Source organism: Canis aureus, chromosome 12 (genome assembly GCF_053574225.1).
Source record: "Canis aureus isolate CA01 chromosome 12, VMU_Caureus_v.1.0, whole genome shotgun sequence".
Classification (NCBI taxonomy): Eukaryota; Metazoa; Chordata; class Mammalia; order Carnivora; family Canidae; genus Canis; species Canis aureus.
In genome coordinates this window covers 6,195,391-6,218,470 of record NC_135622.1, presented here as the reverse complement: position 1 = coordinate 6,218,470, position 23,080 = coordinate 6,195,391, and the positions used below count along the sequence as shown (strand labels likewise).

Here is a 23,080-nt window from a genome sequence, read left to right as displayed (position 1 = left end):
ACGCTGTTGAAAAAACTTTTAACTCCACATAAAATACAGAGCCAGGTCCAAACTCTTCAACCTGGCCTTAAAGGCCCTCATCATCTCTTTCCAACCTTCCTTTCCAATGTGACTTTTTGTGTCATGCATTAGATGCCAATCAAACTACGCCCATGCTTCCCTGCTTTGTTCACACAATCCTCATGGAACGGGCTTCGTTGTCCCCATACCATCTACTTGTCCAAATTGTATTTACACTGCAAAGTCTGAGCTCAGGTGCTGTCTCAGGTGCTGTATGAGGCCTTCCGGTTCTTATTTAGTAAGAAAAATGTGCTCCAACTTTGAATTCCAATTGTACTCTACCCCATATGACGGTGCTCCTCACCACTCACCTTCTGTTATATGTGTTGTATCTCCTCTACTAAATAGTGGGCTCCTTGACTGAAGACTCCCTGCTTGATTCTCTTGGTATTATATAAGGCTCTGAAGATATTTTTATATAATATGAATCAAAATTAATATTTGACAAATTAATGTAAGTATACATAATGAAAAGAAAATATCAACGTCTAGAATGACAGTTTGCAAATGGCCTGAACCTGCATTCTTTTATGTCTTCAGCTTCCCAAGAAGGACCTTAGCTCTTTCCTTGTTGAGTTACAAGGAATCAGAAAGATTCCCAATTCTATTTGATTTGATTCCCAGATCCCAGCCGACACCCCTGTCTCAGATCTAGTGGTGTATTGGAGCTGGCTCACATAAGCTCATGAGAACCAATTCTGTTCAAGACTTTTCAACTTTGCATTCTGTGACAGAACATTGGTAGCTTGAAATCAGATGTATTGGGAGTACCCACACCACAAAAAAAAAAAAAAAAATCAACAAAAGCTAGAAATCAGGGTGCCTTTTTTGTCCAAGAGAGCAAATTTACAACATACTGCTGCCCAGATCCAAAAGTCTGCCTTATCATTCTGTTGAGGAAACCTTCAGATGCCTGTCATGCTCCCCCTAGAAAGTGACCCAGCTATATTCTTTAATCTCTCACCGTACCCTCATGCAGCTGGTAGGGACTCAGGGGCCTAACAGAAGCCTGGAGTCAGATTGGGTGAAGAATTACATGGTGACACCACCAAGTTTTCTGCTCTACTAGTGCCTTACCTTTCTGTTCTGGACCTGCCCTCAGATAGAAACCATAGCCATTGCCTCCCTTCTTCATCTCTACGACCCGAGGCTGGCGGGGTAGCAGTTTCAGGCTGGCTGTTTCTCTCTTGAATTCTATCTTCTGCTCAGTATGGAGCTTGTCAGTCTCCTTGTCCACCAACAGGAACATGACATGGCTTCCGGAGTTCTTCACCTACAACAGCAGACACAGGTAACCCCATGGCCAGCTGCAAGAACAATGCTGGAAAGTAGGAAAGTCTCTGCCTGGAAGCACAGTCTCTAGATTCAATAGAATATAGAATGTAAGTCCCAAGTTAAACTGTGATACTGTTTCCTACCATCTCACTGATGTTGATCTATCTCCACATCCACAGTTGTGTTTCCCTTTGTTAAGTATGACCTCACCCACACAGGTGCTAACTGAACCCAAGTGAGAGTTAGAACTCCAAAAACCCAGACAGGTACTTAAGTGAGGTACTCAAGTCTAGAAAAGGAGTTTGGAAAAGCAAGTAAAGGTCTACTTTGAAAAATTATTCTACCAAAAGAAGACGAAGTTGGTCAGTTTTCAAGGTTCCATATTATCTCAAAGGAAAACCTCAGAGTGTTATCCATGTATCATGGAACCGTGCTGGGACATAAGATTCGGGGTAACAGGTCTTCCAACACTCCCCATGTGTAGCTCTATATTCATAACCACAATTGGTCATCTGCCAGCTTGTCTTAAAACATTTTAGTAAAATGTTTTTACTAAAACTGACTTTATTATAAATTCAGAGGGGTCTCCCAATCAGGTACAGATAAGATCCAAGAGATAAAGTTAACGATTCTTTAGAATACTTTTCTCCGAAAACCTGAAACTAGTAAAGGCCTTATTCCAAAACCCTATCTTAACACTGCTGATACCACTAGTGAGTCTGTTCATTCTTAATACAAAGGGTTGGTTAACTTCTCATCGTTATATTCCTCCCATCATAAACTACCATTCCTGTTTTCGTGTCACTTCTAATAAGAGTAGAGTGAAAAGTAAGTATCCCTATGGGCTATACCTTTGCAACCACTTCCTCATGGCTGGCATCTTCTACATTCTCTCCATTCACTTCAATCAAGTGATCACCTGCCAGGACACCAGCTTTCATAGCCACACCTTGAGGTGTTATATCAGTCATGTACACTCCCTTTTTCCCTGAAAGGACATGGATAAGCATTACAACCCTATTACACAGAAAGTCCAACAATAAAGGGTTTTCTCCCAATAATGTAATATACAACTTCTAATTTTATGGCTAACTCAAATAGTTAGCTTTTATGGCTTCTGATCTAGAATTAAAATTATGGCTCCTAATACAAAGCTTGACACAGACATTATTCAGTTGGTTCTTATTGATCTGAATAGAATTCCTGAGCCCAACTAAATGCAAGGAAGGAATCTCAGAGGGCAGTGGCCTCTTGAATCAGAAAGCACCAAGCCATACCCATGCTGTATCATTGTGTCTTACTCCCGTTCTTCATATTTGTGGAATTAGAAGGTATCTGTTCCATTCTGTCCTCTTTAATTAGTACTATCACCAAGCATCACATACTAATGAAGTCACTAAATCTCACTTATGCAGGCCTAAGAGGACAGAGGCACAGAAGGGAGAGGATGTACACACATATACAGTCAGGTCTGGATTACTGGATGGTGTGATTTAGGTGCTTCTTATAGAAATGCTGTCAATTCTTTCAAGATACTAATACTACAACCTAGGCAAAAGGTAGCTTCATAATGATGAAATAAATCATTTGTAGGGAATAACAGTATAAACTGCTGCCTTAAAATTTCTCCTGTTACCTTGTTATATATTTGTCACGAAGAAAACATTTTCTTCAATAAGCTAATTTTAAACCATTCATTATGTATGTTAGCACAAGGGTCAAATGAATAGAATCTGAATTATTATTTTTTTCACCATTTTGCTGATAATGGACTTCTAAGAAATGCCAAGCTTCCCTTGACCACCTACATCATTATGTTTAATAACAGAAAAACTTGAGAAATACCTCTTATAGCTACTTTATATCTCTTGCTATAGGTTAAATAAGCCTTGGAAACAACTTTATTTATACTCTTGTTCTGCTCTTTATTACTTACCCAAGACCAGTGTTTCTCTAGTATCAGAAAGAATGTGGGAGGAGCAACATTCAAGGTGGAACCAAAAGGCTAATATAGCTTCTATGGCTCCAACCTAAATCCCAGAGACACCATTACAGAACCACAGTCAACTGAGCAAAGGTCAGCGTACATCTCTGAAATCCTAGAAACAGAGCTTCTAGTACTTCCTGATGATTGGGGCTTTTCAAATCACTATGTACCTCTCAGAAGTCAGGGACACATCTCAGAGCAGTTGAGGCTGGGCCACAGTGGAAGGTACTATTTCAGTGTCACAGGAGGGTGGGGATTAGTATAGCATCCTTGGCAACTATAACAGGGTCTGGCATATCAACATACTCAAGAATGTGTTGAATAAATGATCACCTGAGCACTCAGTAGTAAAAAGATATCCTTATTCAAAAGTAGCTATTATGAAGAATCTTCTTTTTCTTGCCTTTTATTCCCACTTCTCCCCTCCACTCTCACCCTCAAGAAGTGAGGAAATAATAACAAAGGATCTGCGGTCCTCTAACCCCCTGCCCTCCAAGGCTCAGCCTAACAAACACTGGGGGACAGAGTGCCCAGTGGTCCTCCCTACCCTGTGCTGGCTCCAGTGTTTTGATTCCTCATTGCACAATTGTCAAAGCAAGGGAAGGTCCAGGGAGGGAGGGAAGAAGGGAAAGAGGGAAGGAAGGAGGGGGAAGGAAGGAGGGAGGGAGGGAGGAAGGGAGGGAGGGAGGGAGGGAGGGAGGGAGGGAGGGAGGGAGGGAGGAGCTGCAGTTGGATAATCACAGCATCTGAAGATTTCGTCAAAGAAGTCATTAAACAATTATATCTTTCTCCTGAAAATCCTACCCTCAAGCTCACCTTGGACGGTTTTCAGAGAGAAGCCATAGCTGTTCCCTTCCTTCACCAGGTAGCAGAGCCTGGGTTGGGTCCAAGTCTGTGCTCCTTCATTCACCACGGGGGACAGTTTCTCATCATTCAAGCTCTGCTCCTTCTGATTTTGACCCAACTCTTTCAAGTCTACCTGTTTTTTCATTGCTTTCTCATAGGAATCCCCATCCAGGACTAGTAAAGTCACTGAATTCCCACTCTTTCTGACCAGATCCACAACCTAGAAGGAAGAAAAAGATAACTTTAACCAAGAACCCCATCAGCCACCATAGAGGATGTTCACCATCTGGCTCATTCTGGGGACCTAGAGATTCTGAATGCTGACCTCTGGAGCCCAAAGAGTCAACAGGTAGTGCTCCAGCCATCTGTACCCCATCCCTCCTAAGATCTAGGTGCTGATTGGAGGGGCAGGGCTCTAGCACTGGTGGAACCTAGAGTGGGGCCCAATCCCAGTTGGACTAATGGAAACAGCATGGTATATTGAAAAGAGCATCCACTAGGAGGCAGGCAGAACTGGGATGTCAGACCTTCACGTGTGTTCACTGCATGAACACATTAGCATGCGTTCTCGGAGCCTCTGAGCTCTCTTCTGTGAAGTGGTGATATGTAGCTCATGGATTGTATTCAACAAAATAAGGAATATGAAATTGCCTAGCATGGTTCCTGGCATATAGAAAACATGATGCCTATTGGCTCTGACACTATTCAATCCAGGAATACTTTTATAGTTTCCAGTTAATTTGGAGGGGATTTGATTAGCACGCAGAAAGTATAGCCATAAAGGTGTCTGCCTTGCCAGTGGCAGCCGGGAAATCTCTGATGATCCCAAAAACTAATCAGCAGAGATGTGGAGGCTAGAGATTTTTCTTTTTTAAGATTTTGTTTATTTATTCATGAGAGACAGAGAGAGAGAAAGAGAGAGAGAGAGAGGCAGAGACACAGGCAGAGGGAGAAGCAGGCTCCATGCAGGGAGCCCGACGTGGGACTCAATCCCAGGACTCCAGGATCAGGCCCTGGGCTGAAGGCGGCACCAAACCGCTGAGCCACCCGGGCTGCCCAGGTTAGAGAGATCTTAGAAGAAGAACCCCAGATGTCCCACTCACCTGCATATGCTCTTCCTTGTCCACAAAGACACCATTGATCCTAAGAACTCGGTCTCCATCCTGGAGGCCCGCCTTCTCTGCTGGGCTACCCTTCTCAACCACCCGGACCAGGTGGCCATCAGTGTCCTTCTCAATTCGTAAGAAGAAGCCATAGCTTTGCCCTTCTTGTTTAGACAGCTCACATTCTCGTGGATGGAAGGTGGAAGCCATTTCTGGAATGGGAAACAAATGAATAAACCCATGGGAAAGAAAAATCTACTAGGAGAGAGAAGCTTTGTCCTCCATCTCTCATAATCCTATTCTTCTAATCACGCTAAACCTAGGCCATAGCAACACTGGGAGGATAGAAGGCTGCCTTCCAGGACTTGCTAATGATTTCCAAATCTATTTCCCCAAGGATGTCCTTTTTACAGGAGTTTCAGACCCACGTATTTGGCTGGGTCTTGGACAGATTTTTCAGTCTCAGTAACTCCAAAACTAAATTCCTCTTAGTCCCCCTGATCTAAAGAAAGTAGGTCTTAACATCTGACCTAAAAATTTTAAGAAATTCCAAGCCCATTTTCATTCAAATATTTGGAGAGCCTCCCAAATACTAGGCCTTGAGGATAAATCTGCAGACAAGACGGAACTATACTTTGCCTCTCACATCAGAGAGAATATATTTTTACAACAACACATGGTGAATGATACGCTAGGGAAAAACAGAGTGATAAAGCAGAATATAATAAAGGGTGTTGGAAGTAGGGACTGGGATGAGCAGAATTAAGAATGGCTTCCTGGAAAAAATGACCTTCTTAAGACCTGAAGGACTAGTCAGAGTCAAGTGAGGTAGGACAGGATCAGGAAGGCTTCAAACAATTAAAAACAGAGAAACAACCCCTTCAGAGCTGGCCTGATCTATTGGAGAGGAGATGAGAAAGTGGTTGACCAGGAGCCCTGAAGTTCTAGTCAGAGCAGAGTAGGGATGGCCCATGGAGAAAGGACTCCTGTGGCCGGGTCCACTTTCTCCCGCCTGAAGCAGCTTCCATTTCCATCCCTCCTGCCCGTCCTTTTGCCCCACTTCTGGAGCAAGGTCCTGGGCCACAGAAGAAAGGACAAGTGTAAAAACCACCAGCTGGGCCTTTGGCACCCAGTTCCTATGGGGAAGGCTCCTGCCAATGTCATCAATCCCTCCTCGCTTAAGCATTTTCTTTTATAGGTGAATAAGATTGGAGGCCAGAGCGCCAGGTGCAAGGCAGACGCCCAAAAGCAGAAGGCTGGACTCTGCTGGTTATACTACCTACAGGGTGAGCCTTGTGTGTGGCTCATCACAGTTCCCTACCAGGAAATCAGAGAATAAATTGTCTGTGCCTTCCCTCCTGGATGGACAGGAACAGATGACCATGTAGGGAATGGATGGTGGGGTGGAGGAGAGAGGGCAAAGTGCTCCAGGCTCCCTAGAAGCCACAACATGGTGATTCCAGAGCCATCTCTGACCTTCGTGCCCACAGAGACATACAGTACAAACTGGGCAGAAAGGCTCCCGCTGCCTGACAACCTGGCCATTGCAGATAGTAGTCTTAGCAGAGCCTCCCAGCCATGCCACCAGAGGTACCAACAACTAAGCAGTCAAAGAAACAAACAAACAGACACTGTTTCAAGTGATCTCTGGCCAAGGGCCCAGGGCCTGAGCCCTCCCCACTGCATCTCCAGGGAAGAGAAAAATAGAACTACAATCCTGTGGTCATTGGCCACCACCCCTGGCAGAGCTTAGCAGCTCTCATAGCATGACCCTTCACCAGGAAAACACCACTTTGGGAAGAAATGGGGAAGGATAGTGGGGGGAGGGGACTGGGCATCACCAGAGGTGGGGGGGGGGCTTCCTCATGTGCAGGCACCTGGGATCCCTGAACCTTTACTTCTCTTTCTGCTTAGCATCTGACCTGCATGTATCAGTTCCATTTTCCAGCTCAAATCTACATCTATCCCCAAACTCACCTCTAGATCCTTCTCAATGTTCAGTTTCATAGGGTTGAAAATTGAAAAACACCAAAGCCCTCTGAAATTTGGGGGTAATGATGGAGAAACCTTAACCATGTCCTACAAAATCTGCAACATGTCCTTATAATCAAAATAAAAACCATTCAATGCTGTGTTTTCATCAAAAGAGGAGACAGTCTGCCATCAGCATATTCATGCTCGTGTCTAAGGCACCCTCCCCTAAAATTTAGCAATCTTACACTCTGGGTGTAGCCACAGGATCATAATCTCTTTCTCTGAAGATCTGTAAGGATAGAAAGTGAACCTTGCTAGCCAGACTAGTCTCATGTTTATCCCAAGGGGGAAGGGATAACATTTTCCTAGGTCTCAACAGAGACACACAGGAAAGACAGCTCTATTTCTTGGCAAAACCCCAAGTTGTTTATTTGTTTGGTGAAAGTTTTCAAACAGCCAGACAGCAATCACTCAGATCTGAACTTACGTGTTTGAAGCCTCGGATGCTGGCTGGGAAACAGCTGCCACTCTGAACCCCCTGCCCCCTCCTGCCACCACATCAGCCCCTCCCCACAATGCAGCCCATGAAGGATTAATGACAGTGCCCACCCCACACTGATGAGATATTTAACACCTTCAACCACAGCAACAGAGAAAAGCAGACCAAAACCCCAGAAGCCGGGCCCTCCCATGGGGCCCTTGGGTCCCTGAAACTATTTCCTTTGACATCTTGCCAAATAACAATTCAACTAGGATCCCAACGCCTGGGCTCTGGTCCAGCTCCAGACCTGGATCCGTCTGGTGTTACACTGGCCCCTAAGTCAGGGCTGGGACCCATGACTTTAGCAAGACTATCACTGCTTTGTGACAAACATGCCTGGGACTCTGGAACACAGGGCCTCATGGGAAAGATCTTTGTATTTAAGGATACTCATTCCTGTTTCCTCACCCCCAACCCCATCTTCTGCTTCCTGAGAAAATCCAGATTGGACCCCTATGGTGGACAGGTATTTAACTAGTGAAGGTGTAAGGATTTCTATAATACCATATGAGCAATCATCCAATGCTGGAATCCATTAAATCTTCAGCAGCCTTTACCCCCAGTTCAGATAGCCAAAATAAAATACTGGAAATAAAAGAAAGCTCTAGGCCACTGCTGAGCTCTGGGAGGAAAGTCAATTCTTGGCAACAAAGTTGCTTGTCTGTGGGAAAGAGAACAAAGTGCTGGCTAGTGGACAACAAAGACTCAGAGCTGAGAGGCAGAGATTTTTTTTTTTTTTTAAGATTTTATTGATTTATTTGAGAGAGAAAAAGAGAGAAAGCATGAGCAGGGGGAGAGGCAGAGGAAGGAACAGACTCCTTGCTGAACAGGGAGACTGACCAGCAGCTGGATTCCAGAACCCTGAGATCACAACTTGAGCAGAAGGCAGATGCTTCACTGACTGAGCCACCCAGGCATCACTGTCCCCCCAAGATGTTTTTAATCAATCTTAATTATTCATCATACCTTTAGACTCCACCTTCTTCCAAAGGAATTAGATTATTGCTACCAGGAAAGAGAATAACATGCTACCGTCAAGAAGAAAAGTTCTGCACACTTTAGAAGTTGGGAAGGCAGGACAATGACAACAGAGGTGTCAGAGACTTGTGGATGTGACCAGAGAAGAAAGAATTGAAGCCACTGGGCTATTTTCCACAGGAAAGAAATAGCTGATGAGACTCAGGGAACCCAAGGCAGGCCAAGGTTTCTCAGCTCCCAGGCAGCCACCAACCTGTGCCGGTCTCTGGCCCCGAGTCAGCACCACTCACCAGCAGCCTGCACACAGGACAGAAGTCTGAGCCAGAAAAAAAAAAAAAGAAGAAGAAGTCTGAGCCAGGAGCTGTTGCTGAAGGGAGCATGATCTACATAACAAGACCCAAAAGCCAGGAGAGTTCAATTCAGTTGGCCACCACTGAGAAGTCATCTCATTGTCCCCTCTGTTTGCGTGCATGGGGCTGGTGGCTGTGGGACTCTCCTTAGCAGAACTAGCTGGGAAAGCAGGGAGACTCCATTCAATTGATTCCAATGTCACTGGGACTTGTAGTGAAGTATGCCTGCCCTGACACCTTGCACATCAAAAAGTTCTCTGTTCTACCAAAAAAAAAAAAAAAAAACACTCAAATAATCTGATTTTTAAAAATGGGTAGAGAACCTGAACAAACATTTTTCCAAAGAAGACATTCAGATGGCCAAAGAAAACTGCTCAACATCACTAATCAGGGAAATGCAAATCAAAACCAGAAGAGGTATCCTGTTACACCTGTCAGAATAGCCAGTTTTATAGATATATATTATATATATATATGTATGTATATATTACTCAGCCATTAAAAAGAATGGGATCTTGCCATTAGCCACAACATGAATGGACCTAGAGGGTATAATGCTAAGGGAAATAAGTAAAAGAAAGACAAATACCATAACATTTTCCATTATATGTGAAATCTAAAAAATGAACAAAGAAGAAACAGCCCATAAATACAGAGAACAAATGGATAGTTGCCAGATGGAAGGGTGTGGGAGGATTGGCAAAAGGGGTAAAGGGGAGTGGGAGATACAGGCTTACAGTTATGAAATGAGCAAGTCATGGGGATGAAAGATACAGCACATGGGGCACCAGGTGGCTCAGTTGGTTGTGCGTCTGCCTTTGGCTCAGGTCATGACACCAGGGTCCTGTGTTCGAGCCCCATATTAGACTCCTTGCTCACTGGGGAGCCTTCTTCTCCCTCTTCCTCTGCGTGCTATCCCCCCTGCTTGTGCTCTCTCTCTCTCTCTCTTTCTGTCAAATAAATAAAATTTTATAAAAAAAAAGAAAGGTACAGCACAGAGAATATAGTCAATAGTATTGTAATAGCACTGTGTAGTGACAATTGAGCACAGCATAACATATAAAGTTGTCGAATCACTATGTTGTACACCTGAAACTAGTATAACACTGTGTCAACTATACCCCAATAAAAATAAATAAGAAAATTCTCCATCCCATAATAATGGTTATAAGTGGAGATTTCTAATAAAAGCTATCATAAAGGGATGCCTAAAGGGATGCCTGGTGGCTCAGTAGGTTGAGTAACTCACTCTTGATCCTAGCACAAATCTTGATCTCAGGGTCATGAGTTCAAGCCCTGTGCTGAGCTACATATTGGGCATGGAGCCTACTTAAAAAAAAAAAAAAGCAACCTATCTTAGGCATGAATACTCATAAGTCTACCCACTGTAGGAAACAGGGGTGGGAGTGAAGAAATTTAAAGCCACTTAACTCATCAAAAATCTATGATCTAACAATATTTGAGAGTCTCAAGGTCAGTGGGAGCCTGACAAAAACACAAAGAGTTTCCCAGTACAAAAGTGAACATTTCCCAATACAAAAGTCTCTGAAACATTCCCTACTCCAAAACAGAGTTATTTGTCTAACACCTGTGAGCTTCCAGGTATTATTTGGTAAAGGAATCCTGAAGTTGCTAAAGGAATCCAGGTATTATTTGGTAAAGGAATCCTGAAGTTGCTAAAGATCAGATACAACACAAGTCAGTAGAGAGCAAATTCTTCTGAGGAAGGAAAAGAAAGGACAGCTCCTAGAAAAGTAAAGTAAAGCAAGAATTATAGGATCTTCATTTATCTCCTCAATCCTGGGAGTTGTCCACTCATGCCCAAAGGCACCATCTGGTTTTATCTGAGCGAACAGAAATATTTAGCTGAAACAGTATAAATCTATAGGCCTTCAAGTGATGCCTGCAATAATAAATCACTTTGCCATTTGAAAACTCACTATGTGTCAGGCATGGTACAGAATCTCACTGAACCCTCACGTTCACCTTACAGATTTTATTTTTCAATTCCCAGTGACCCCCAGAGATTTGTAAAAATAAATGCTTATGCCTCACCTCAGATCTACAGACTCAACCTCTCTGCTTGAAACCTGAACATGCCCATTTTGAGAAACCACCCCCTCCACTAGCTTAAGACATTTGTGCTTAAAACCACCCCTTTCTGCTTCTAACTGCTGTTTTCTCTCCTCAGTCTTGGGATAATACCCTCATTGGGTCAGAGAAGAATGTCAAGGTTGGGTGAACTATTAACAGCTACCTTAAGCTCACCTTTACTCAACAGGAGAAACCAAGGGGGCAAGTTAGGAGAGGCCCTTGCCACACTATGCAGTCCTTGGGATCCAGCTCTGATTATAGCCAATGCCCTGGCCAGCAGTATAGACGGTATGGTGACCTTAAGTCTGTGCCTTGCGCCTCCCTTCCCAAGTCCCAGTTTTGAGCCAGACAAACAGAATCAAGCAGATGAAAAAAAACCTTGAACAGCTTCCATGTGTTCTTTATTCTAGGAATTACATCTGTGGGGCCACTCCCCATCCCCTAAATCTAACCACCTTAAAAGCAGAGGCCATGCCTCCTCCCCCATCACCCTGTGGGTAGAGTTTCAAGTTCCATTCATATCTGAGGCTCTACTGGTCATCCTGTGAGCTCCTAAGGAAAAGTAGCACCTGCCAGCTCTACCTCATGGTTTCTTGTTCCCTGCCAACCTCTTCCTCCCCTTAGCTTCTTCAGTTAACATACTGGACTGGGTAAAGTCTATCTAGGATCATGAACAAAGGTCCTTCAACTTTCTCTTGAACATCAAGACCTATGACTCCAAACCTGATTTCATTTGTCCATGCCACCTTGGATTGGCTCACATTCAAATGCAAAACACTCATAAGTGGTTGATGGAATAAAGTTGAAAACCACTCTATTCTCAAGGGACTTTATAGTTGAATAGAGGTGAAGGAAAAGTTTTAGTACAAAAATAGCTACCAGTATGAACAGAGGATAAATATCATAAGACTTCCAACATGGAACAAATTCAAAAAAGCTTCACAGATTAGGGAGGACTTGATGTAGACCTTGACAACAGATAGGTAGGATTTCAGTATGTATGCAAATAGGAAGAAACATTCTAAACAGAGAATGTGAACATCAGGTATGGAAGTGGGAACGCTTTTGTGTATGATCAAAAAAGAGTTAAAAACTCAACATGAAAAAAAAAAAAACTCAACATGACTGAAAGCCAACTTTCTGTCATGGTGACACATTAGACTGTAAAGGCCTTGAATGCCAGCCCAAGGATCTGGCCTTCGTTTGGTGGTCAGCAAACTCCACTCAAGGCTTATGAGCAGAGGAATGACAGGACCAGAGATGGGCTCCAAGAATAGCAGGTGGGATGAACTGGAGCAAAGGTACACTGTGGGAAGTCCAGGTAAGAGACTGTTTTTTTTTTTTAAAGATTTTATTTATTTATTCATGAGAGAGAGAGAGAGAGAGAAACAGGTTCCATGCAGGGAGCCTGATGTGGGACTCGATCCCTGGACTCCAGGATCACACCCTGGGTTGAAGACGGCTAAACTGCTGAGCCACCTGGGCTGCCCAAGAGACTGTTGTAATAACCCTCCTCACATGCAGCAAGGCCTGGACCAGGATGGCAGCTGTGAGAGTAGAGTGGAGGTGACAGTGGCGGAAGAACTACAGTGAGGGTGGATTGTATCAACTCTTCAATCCCGTTCCCTCAGATTTCTCCATGACAGGTGGCCACAGACGGGACAGTTTTCATAACACAAATGTCCAAAACACTTAGGTGACCGGTGAGCAGGACATACAACAGATTTGCGGCCCCCAGCAGTGTCAGGGGTCCCTGGTCCTCTCCCTAACATAGGCTTCCCTTACTCACATGCTGCTTGCTTGTGGCCTCTCCTTCATCAGGAAGGGGCCTCTGCTGCACTCGGTGGCACATGCACAGTAAAGTCTGCTGAGGCCACAGCTCTATTTGAACAGAGTTCTGAGTTTCTGTTCAAAATTATTTCTGTGTTTCTGGCTCTTCTCCGTTCTGAGCTACAAGGATACTACAGCCCTGGAGCCATCTTCTCATTCTGTCACTGCTCCATAAAGGTCATTTGTTACTTAGATTTGCTGCCTTACCTCAGTGTTTCCTGCTGATCCACTCTGACATCTTTCCTATTTTCAACCCTAGACTCCCCTTCTGTATGGACTGAACCAGGTCCCTCTCAAAATTCTTAATGTTGAAATCTTAACCCTTGAGGTGACTATATTTGGAGATTGGGCTTTAACAAAGAGATAATGAAGGGTAGGTAAGGTCACAGGTTGGGGAAATAATCTAGTAATCCTTATAAAATGACAAGACACCAGGAGTACATGCACCCAGGAAAGGCCATGTGGGCGCATGGCAAGAAGGTGGCCATCTGCAAGCCAAGGAGAGAGGCCTCAGTCTTCTGCCTGCCAACAGAAGAAATCCTGCCAACATCTTAATCCTGGACTTCCAGCCTCTAGAACTGTAAAGAAATAAATTTCTGCTGCTTATGCACACACACGTTCCACCATCCAATCTATGGTATTCTTGTTATAGCTGCACAGAGACTAATGCGTCTTCTACTTGGGCTGGGTGTTGCACAGGGAAGGGGTCAGAAAACCAAGCTCACTAACGGAAAAGTGACACCATTAAAACATGGTGTCACCATGACAAATGCAACAGCCACATTTGAGATGGGCTTAAATCAGAGGACTTGCAGAACATCCTGCAGGTAGATAGGAGTGTGGCTGGAGCTCAGGGACAATGGATTGGGTGTGCACCACAGAGTTAGGTGAAACCCACCCCCCAAGTAGGAACATGGAAAGATGGGGGCCCAGGATAAGGCCTGGAGTAACCCTATATCCAGGCAACCAGAAGAGGAAGCAGAGAAGGAATAATCAGAAGGCCAAGGTTTTATGGCATAGTCAAACTAAAAGAAGAATTTCAAGATTCAGTGATTAGCAAGGCAAAATGACGTCATTACAAAGTAAAGAGAATGAAAACTGAATATGTCACTAAGTTTAGAACATGGAAGTCCAGGACGGAGAAGGCTCGAGAAGCTAGTAATAGAGGCAATGAATCTAGACACATCTCAAAACAGATGACAGAGAGAATCGGGATAGCAGCTTGAGGGGAAAGCAGGGCTGATGGTTTTATTCTCACGGTGAAGAAAATGAGCAGTATGTTGATGTATCAGGGAGGATACGAGGAGCATAGGAAATGGGTTCCACCCCGATGGGATGGAATATTTCCACTGGGGCAGAAGTTTTTTAAAAAATGAGATAAAGAGGAAAATAAAGTCACTTACCTCAGCTTCAATTCTTCCCGCAGAGTAACTGACACAAACCAGGAACTCTGAGGATATGGACCCAAATGTCCAATGGGCTCAAACTGACAAATCGCTGAGGGTGCCCAAGAAAGGCCTGTGGATTTGCTGCTATTAGCACCAAAAGACAGCTGCTGGGAGGTAATAGGAACCCGGAATGCCGGATCTCCCAATTTCTCAAGAGAATCTGGAAATCCAGCTTTATGCAAAATGTCACCACTGTAAAAAGCTGACAGCTATTTCAATTTTTTTTCTATTTCAAATCTTTAAGAAACTCCATGTAAACTCAACAGAATTGAGACCCTGAGCTGGCAGTTTATAACCACTGGCCAAAAGGATTTCCAATAGCCACAGCATTGTTTCACTACAATGAGTCAACAAATCGAATCCATTTTTCTAAGAAACAGCCTAGGGTGATTTTTTTTCCCCCATTAGATATATAGGTAGATCTCATTGATTGATAACAGACCAATCAGAATGGCTTCTCAGGGCTTTTCTCACCACAGTGTCCGCCAAGAATAGAAGGAGAAAGTAGTAACTTTTATCCTAATTTCGGGTTTGACATGTTTAAAAAACAGAAGGCTCAGAGATGAGGATTTCTATACATACGATGAGCACAGAGCTGGAATGTTAGACCAACATGAGTTGGCAGGTATGAGAAGACAGAAGGTAGGGCTGGAGAGATAAAGTGTGTTAGGGACTGGTTCAGCAGGATGAATGGGGAGAAGGAAGAAGAGACTGAATGAGTAGTTTCAAAAATTAGGGGGGTCACCTTAAAAGTCATCTTAAAAGACCTGTAGAACAGAGTAATTTCTAGTCATGAAAAATCTAAAAGAAATGTCTAGGTGTGTAGCTGCTGTGAAGGGAATCAGTATTTTTATTCCATTGTCCCACAATCATTTGAGTCTGGGTAAAGGACATCACTAAGAACAAGCGTTTTAGAGATAACCCAGTTTGTAATTCCAGCATCACCACTGACTAGCTGTGAGAGCATGGGTGACTTCCTTAACCTTGAGCTGAAGACAGAAGTACACCTGGAATAGGAAATGCACACAGTGAAGGTTACTTAAGATTGACTATGTAAAGCATCTAAGCACAGTATCTGGGGCAGAGAAGTCAATACATGTGCATCGTCTTCCTGTCCTCTGGTGGGAGCCCCGATGCCATGGGAACCCCTCTTTCTGTGAGAACACTTGAGCAGTGTTTCCAGTTTTCTCTCTGAAGCAGACTGGAAGGGATGGGCTGGGGATCCCCAGGCACCTTGATCATCAGGCCAGCGATTCTCTACCTGCTGCTTGCAGTCCACCCTTATAAAGTTAGCATTAGCTGTCAGAAAAGTCAGGGCTGCAGATCTTGTTCCTCATGAAACAAAACTCATATAATGAATTCAGATTTCTCTGAACCCAGAAGTATCATGTAAGCCTGAAAGCCAGGGAATTGCAAAAATAGAACCAAATACCATATATCAAGGAAGTATAAGTTTCTTGGGAGCTTTTATAACTTTTTTTTTTTAATTTTTTTATTTATTTATGATAGTCACAGAGAGAGAAAGAGAGAGAGGCAGAGACATAGGCAGAGGGAGAAGCAGGCTCCATGCACCGGGAGCCTGATGTGGGATTCGATCCCGGGTCTCCAGGATCACGCCCTGGGCCAAAGGCAGGCGCCAAACCGCTGCGCCACCCAGGGATCCCTCTTGGGAGCTTTTATAAAACTTCAAGACTAAGTGGGTCAGGAGGTGCCACCCCTGGAAGCAGCTGAGCTCTAACTGGTGTGTGTACCAGGTAACCAGCACAGGGACCAACGAACAGAAAGGTAGAGCAGATAGAATGAGGAAAGCGTGACCTTACATACGGAGAGCTGCTCCGGGGATGGACCATGGTAGCCAAGGAATAAGTAGCGAACAGGCTCATTTGCCAGGCAGCATCATTGAATTTCCAAAAGATTAAAGAAAGGGTATGGAAAAAATGCATTCTGTTTGGAGGCAGAAAAACAGAAGGGTGCTGTCAGTGACAGACAACCAGGTACAATGACTTCATCAGGAAAGGGGTCCCAGGGACTGTCTTCCATCTAGGATGCAGCAGGATTATTCTACAAACATGGTACCCAACTGCTAGTCACGAACACTATGGATCCAGCACCATCTTATCTAATAGTTGGGAACCAATGGTGCAGTTAAGTACCAGACCACAAAGAAAACGGTCTCTCCTCAAAAGGCTCTTATGTAACCAACACTCAAGCCATGAAAAACTACACAGCAAAAACTTAGCAAGACAGCAGGTAAATAATGTTTAACCCTAGTCATCGTGACTGTGGATGGATATTTGACTGTATAACTAGGATGTACCATAGAGGAAATTATTTCCGTTTCATCAAGTCATGAGAGGAAGATAGGGTGGGAGCCCAGGGTAACATTCAACCTGGATGGTATTCACTTTGCACTGAATTCCTTGCTGGTCTATAAAACCCTTGGAACTTCAGCAAGGAGAAGGCAACATTCCCAGGAAGTTTGGCTGGGCAAATCGCACATTGTGCCCTCACAGAGAATGCTGTTCCTTCACTACTGGTGTGCATCTGTGTAATTAGACAAGCAAAACACTAGATTTCTGTCAGAAAAACACAGTTGGTATAGACTATGAGAGATTAAGTCAGCACCTGTGAATGGGCCAAGAATCCCTGCTAGCCGTCGGCCGTGACCAAGGGCCTCCTTGTGCCCTCCTCTTGCCCTGGGCCGGCATGTCCACCTTCTTTCAGGGCCAGCCTCAGAGCCTCAGACATGCAGTTGCTTCAGACAGCATAAGAGGAAACCCATTGTGTCGCAGCTGGTATTGACTGATGTCTCCAGCAAGGAAGAGATAAAGGCCATTCAATTTCATCTTTCTTCAAAAACATTTCACCTAGAGCAGATCCTATGTCTTTGCTGCAGATAATACATTTAAGGCCACCTGGATCCCTTCTTGGAGAAGCAAGACCTATGGAAACTCAAACACTCAAGTGTATTCATTTTAAAGAATTAGTGTCAAAAACAGAAGGATAAGTGGGGCCCTAAAATATGTATTTGCTAACTTTACTTTCCCATTGTCACAATTACCATTTGGTCTTAGCCAGCAAGAGATTTCACATGTGGGAAATTAATGAAGTGCATTCCATTGAGCATTATGTGGAAAAGAATGATCCCAGGCCCAGTGAGTAATTCTTATTTCTCGTTTATGATAAGGAATGAATCTGCTTATCTCAAAGTTCATTTGGCCTGCCAGCGCTAAATACTACCCCCCAACCCCCAGGCATCATGAATGATACTTTGTTCTATATGGCAGGACTCTGGGCTGGAGGTCAAGGTCTTTCACACTTGACTTGCTTACCTAAGAGTTCTGCAAGCTGGGAGAGAGACAGAGTCAATATTTTGTAGGAACAAAGATGCCCTTAGAGAGGATACCCTTTTGCTGCTGGTAAAGCTGAAAAAAACCTGAAAATAGCCAAACCGTCCTGAGATTTGGCTGGAACAGAGCTATCCCCTCAAACTGGCATCTTGTTCTACAAGACCTCTTGACCTTGCTTTTCTACACATTCATTGTTTACGTATGTTAGGGAGTTCTCCCGCCTCCAGGCTCTCCCACTCACTGCCTTGAGATCTTGCCGTCATCATGTCAGGTTCTAAAACAATCATTCAAGGGGCACCTGGGTGGCTCAGTCAAGTGTCTGACTCTTGATCTGGGCTCATTATCTCAGGGTTGTGACATCCAGCCCCATGTTGGGCTCTGTGCTGATCATGGAGCCTGCTTAAGATTCTCTCTCCTCCTCCTCCTCCTCTGCTCTCTCTCTCAAAATAAATAAAATAAAATATAAAATAAAATAAAATAAAATAATAAAATAAAAATAATAATAAATAAAAACAAAACAATCATTCAAAAAGCAGAATCCAGACTCCCTGCTCAGGCTATGAGCCTCAGCATAATCCAGCCCTACCTCATTACCCTAGGCTCCTCAGCAGACACCCAAATGGCCTATTCATAGTCACCCACACCCAGCCTACCCTTGGCTCATGCCACCTGCTCTGCCTGGAGTACCTTCCTCGCTCTGATTACTTATTCATAGTAGATCCTAAGTAAACATTCTTTCCAAGTGATGAATTAAAAACCTACCCATTTTCAAGGCTCAGTCCAAATGTTAAGTTAAACACAAATCCTTTCCTGACCACCACAGTCTGAAGGCATCACTCCATTGTCTGAATTTCAAGTATCATTTCTATAATCAACAAGTTATATTTTGTTCCTACCATGGGGCAGACAGATACCAAGGCCCTAACCAGACAAGACACTGTCCTGCCCTCACAGAGCCCAGGAGTGCAGTGGGGAAAGTTATAAACATAATTACCCAACAGTGGCATGAGTGCTGGAATATTTAAAAGAAAATGTCTTACTATTGTTATACATATTTACTGAGCTCTACCAAGTGCCAATCACCAGCTTAAGGTGCCTTTCATGAGCTTACATTTAATCCTAATGGTCCATTCCACAAGTTAAAAAAAAAAATTCTACAAAGTTCAGTTGATTTCCCATAGCTATCTGGATAAGCCCCAGAGCCTAGATTCAAACCCACTTGAGTCTGGGTTCCTTCCACCATCTCCCCAGCCTCCCAACGGTGAGGTATATGCTGTGTTAGGAGACACAAGTAGTTAGACTGGAAGGACCGAAGACACCCTAGGTAAAAGGAACAGCACAGGTGTGTTCAGGAATGGTGAGTGGTTCAGAAAGCCAGAGAATAGGTATACGTGGAAAGGAAGAAGCAGGTCAGTTTAGACTGGGAAGCACCGTAGGCTCATTCCTACAGATTATGGAAGAGCTTCAGTGTTTGTGTCACGTGAGGCTTAGAGCCTCAGAAGCTGGAGGCCATCTCAGACCAAGAGCAAACTGTATAGCTGCCATCAAGTTACCTAGTGGTTATCCTTCCTATTTATCACAACTCCTTGCCACTGCCTGGGCTCCTTCCTTCCTGGGGTCATGCTTATTGCAAAGTTGTCTGAAGATCATCAGAACACTAGCACCTATGGTGTGCAAGGCCCTACGTGCCTTCTCCCATCTAGTCCTCCCAACACTACAATGAGGTACTATTGTGCCCATCTGATGGGGGAGGACAAAGAGTCTCAGAGAAGAAGAATGTGTCTGCTTGCAGTGCAGGCTTCCAGTGCCGATGCCTATGCTCTTCATCACTTAGCCACGACCACCAAGTAACAGGATTAAGAAAATTTGGGCAGTTCCTCACGAAACACAAAGGACAGATGTTGCTGAGATCTTGAGGAAACATGCCTAGTTGAACTACTCTTATCAAACTCCTATGCAACAAATATGAAAATCATTTAACCAAGATGTGACCAGAGATGCACATCTCCCACATGATCAAACCCAGGATCTTAGATGATCTGAGAGTATCAGAGTTCTTAAGCATCTTCTTCTTAAGAGCAGTTTATCAAAACACCATGATTCTATCCTTTCAGCTCATTCCCTGCCACACTAACTTCAATTTAACCAAATATCTAAACATCTACTCTATGCCAGGTAACATCCTAAGAATGAGGATTGCAGCAGGTAACACAAAGGACAAGATCCCTGCTCTCCTGAAACTTGACATCAGGCAAGGGTGACAAGTAGAAAGTAAACGAGAGGACTTCTGGTGACAAAGGCTATGAAAGATGGAGATGCGGTGGTGGGACAAAGGGAGAGGCTGGCTTGGAGAGCCCTTCCTGGGGAGGTAACATTTGGATTCATACTCAAATGACAAGAAGGAGTCAGCCTTCCAAGCTGCAGGATTATGAGGTCCTCATACTTAAAGTTCCAGTGGGCTGGAGAGGATGTTAGCAGTGATCTAGTCCCAACTCCTGATTTACAGAGGAGTAAAGAGAGGCTCATTGAGATGCAAACACCAGGACAAGGTGCCCCAACTGACTGCAAGCCTATTTCTTCCCACAGATCCTTTGGACACACACAGGAGATGTACATGCCTTACATTTGTGCCTCTAATCCCCTCATCCTGTTTATAATTTTATTTTCAGCACAGCCCTGGGGAAAGAGAGGCCCTCACTGATAGATGGTGAAATTGAAGCTCCAGTTGGCTGACTTGTCTAATGGTCTGTCACTAACAACCAAACCACAGCCTAAGCTCTTTGCATTCCAGTCCTGTGTCCTTTCCCCTGGAGGAGAGGGAACTGTCTGGCCAGAACACAAGACATCATTACTAGCAGCTTCATAGTTTATGGTGCAAAGAACATGCAAAAAAGCCAAAGATAAGAACAATTTACTTAGTCATAACACACAAACTCAAAGTCCCTGAGTTATTTGCCGCAGGAGAAAACATGTGACTACAGGTGACTAGACAACCAGCTCCTGTGACTTCTGGATACGGAACCGAGAGCAAGCACGTCGGTGCAACATTGCAGAGACAGCTGAGGAGGAAGGAACCAGCCCAGACCAGAAAAGTCTTTGGCTGGTGAGCCCTTAGACGAATTTCATATTTAAGTCCCTTGGACTCTTCTGCTTAGGAAGTGGCCAGGGGTTCTCTAACCAGGCTGCACACCAGAATCATCTGGAATGTTAAAGAAACAAAAATTTTCAGACCCACACAAGATCCAAAAAATTATAAACTCCAAACGGTAGAGCCTGGGGAAGTTGCTTTAAAACTCAGCCTAGAAACCCACTGTCTTTTCTTCATTTCTTAGTGCTATAACGTGATGAAAGGAGGAGGTGTCTGTTTTTATTATCCAGTGGGAAAATTAAGTTAGGTTTTATTCTTTAAGGGCTGCTTCCAGAAGAAAATCTCTAAAACACAAAGCCCTTGCCTACTGGGGAGCTCCGAGGAGTATATCCCTGGTGACCTGGGAGGTCTTTTGTCACACTCCCTTTTGGCTGCACATCAAACTCCCAGGCAACCCTTGGAAAGCTTTTTCTGGTAAATCAGTTTACCAATTCCTTTGTGAAGCAGACCCTAACCTGCAAGGGTCAGACATCACAAGCAGAGAGAACCTCAGAGTGTGGCCCATACCTACCCCCACCGACCACCACCACCATCATAAAAGGGCCACTGGCTTCCCCATAAGCCTCCCTTCTGCCCTGGACAGCCAGCTACTGCTTGGAAAAGGAGAAAGGAAAAGAAAGAAGGTGGTTCAGGCCCAAGCAGCTGGCGCCCTAAGTCAGAGGGACAGAGTCAGTTCTTACCTGGAACTGGGAAGAAGAAGAGCCAGTCCGTTCTGGAAGTTCTCTCTCTGCTAGTGAGCTCCAGTCTTGGAACTCACTGGACTTTGAACAAAGATTGATTTAAAAGCTGATGTATTTAACAGCGACCTGTGGTCTGAGTTCAAGTGACCTCTGTCCTGCTTCCTGCCAGCTGGTGGGCCCTGAGCAGAGCAAAGCTGAGACATCTGCAGCAAGCCCAGTGCTGGGCCCGCCTGCTTCACCCCATGGGGACGCTGTTGCTCACCTGCCCCTCCCAAAGAAGAAAAAGGAGAGGAGGGAAGGGGCAGCTGAGGAGGAGGAGGCGCCTCTGCCTTCTTTGCTTTTCTCCCTTGGCAGATGCGTCAGTCACACCAACCAACACTCAATGCATTAAGAAGCTCCACTGTGCCCTGTTCCAGGGTCAGGGCTTGGGGTACCACCTGAGCATCCTCACCCACTCAGGCCTCCATGGGGAGCAGGAACCTCTGTGACCCCTACCTAGTAGAAGGCCTGTGTGCCAACAAACCACAGTAAATGGAGCAAAACCCCTCAGGCTCCCTTCTTCCTCCCCCGGGAGTTTTTACCTACATGCAAAACCCTGGTCTTATTTCCCAGACCTCTCCTCTTCTTACATGTTCTCTCTTCACTCCCTTCTGTTACCTGAGGGTACTGTGTTCTATTCTCTAACCTAGTAACAATTGTCTTCCACTGCCACCCACTCAGAGCCTCTCAGGCAAGCCCAGCAGGGGAAGGTGGAAGGCATTTCCACAAGCTCCTCAGCATGGCTGCCTGGGCAGTGGGGAGGGGCCCCGTGTTCGGCCCCTTGCCCCAGCTGCCCTGGAGCAGCAGCCGATCCCATCAGCAACACCCACACAGGCAGACCGAGAGCCAGGCTTCTGACTGACCTGGGTTCTCAGCCCACACTGGAAATCAGGGCAAGAAATTGCTCTAGGAAATAAGGCAAAGCAAACCCCAAACTGAGGACAGGGTGATCTCATCCTCCTCCACCTATGCTGGGCTACTGGTCTTGGCTGGGCCTTAGCTTTTCCCAAGAAAGGCCTGGCCCAAGCCAGAGGGTAAATGGTCAAAAATGATAAACATCTGAGCAGCCAACTCAAATCAGATTATGTCCACCTGGATTGCCATGCCCCCTGGGCCTCCTGTGTCTCTCCCTAAGTGGCGAAGAAGAATGGAAAAATCTTGATTTAAGATTAGGATACCTGTGTTCAAATGTGACTCTGCCATTTCCCAGGTGTTTGATCTAGAGTAATTCATTTCTAACTCTGAGTCTCACTTACCTTCGTCATCTGTAAATAATTGTTATTATATTGTTTTTAGAGATTTTTAAAATATTGAGTCAAAAGGTCTCTCACTTCTGCCCATAAATCCTAAAAGTTCCCTCTGGAGCCACTCTGAGTC

The 23,080-nt window shown here is 44.6% G+C and overlaps 1 protein-coding gene across 3 annotated transcripts in view; it reads right to left on the bottom strand.

The window, feature by feature from the left end:
- The window catches only part of PDZK1 (PDZ domain containing 1), a 40,317-nt gene extending 17,990 nt beyond the window's left edge, over window positions 1–22,327 (bottom strand). Inside the window, exons 1-6 of one of the 3 annotated variants that reach the window (XM_077842525.1) lie at window positions 21,665–22,108; window positions 9,018–9,080; window positions 5,272–5,483; window positions 4,139–4,388; window positions 2,187–2,323; window positions 1,138–1,333 (exon numbers count right to left, since the gene is read on the bottom strand). In XM_077842525.1, coding sequence (XP_077698651.1) covers window positions 1,138–1,333; window positions 2,187–2,323; window positions 4,139–4,388; window positions 5,272–5,481 — 793 coding nt within the window. In that variant the 5' untranslated portion in view covers window positions 5,482–5,483; window positions 9,018–9,080; window positions 21,665–22,108. Of the gene's footprint in view, window positions 1–1,137; window positions 1,334–2,186; window positions 2,324–4,138; window positions 4,389–5,271; window positions 5,484–9,017; window positions 9,081–21,664; window positions 22,109–22,249 lie in introns of those variants that run through there. The other 2 variants (XM_077842526.1, XM_077842524.1) reach the window with 2 other exon arrangements.
- Window positions 22,328–23,080: the final 753 nt, after the last annotated feature.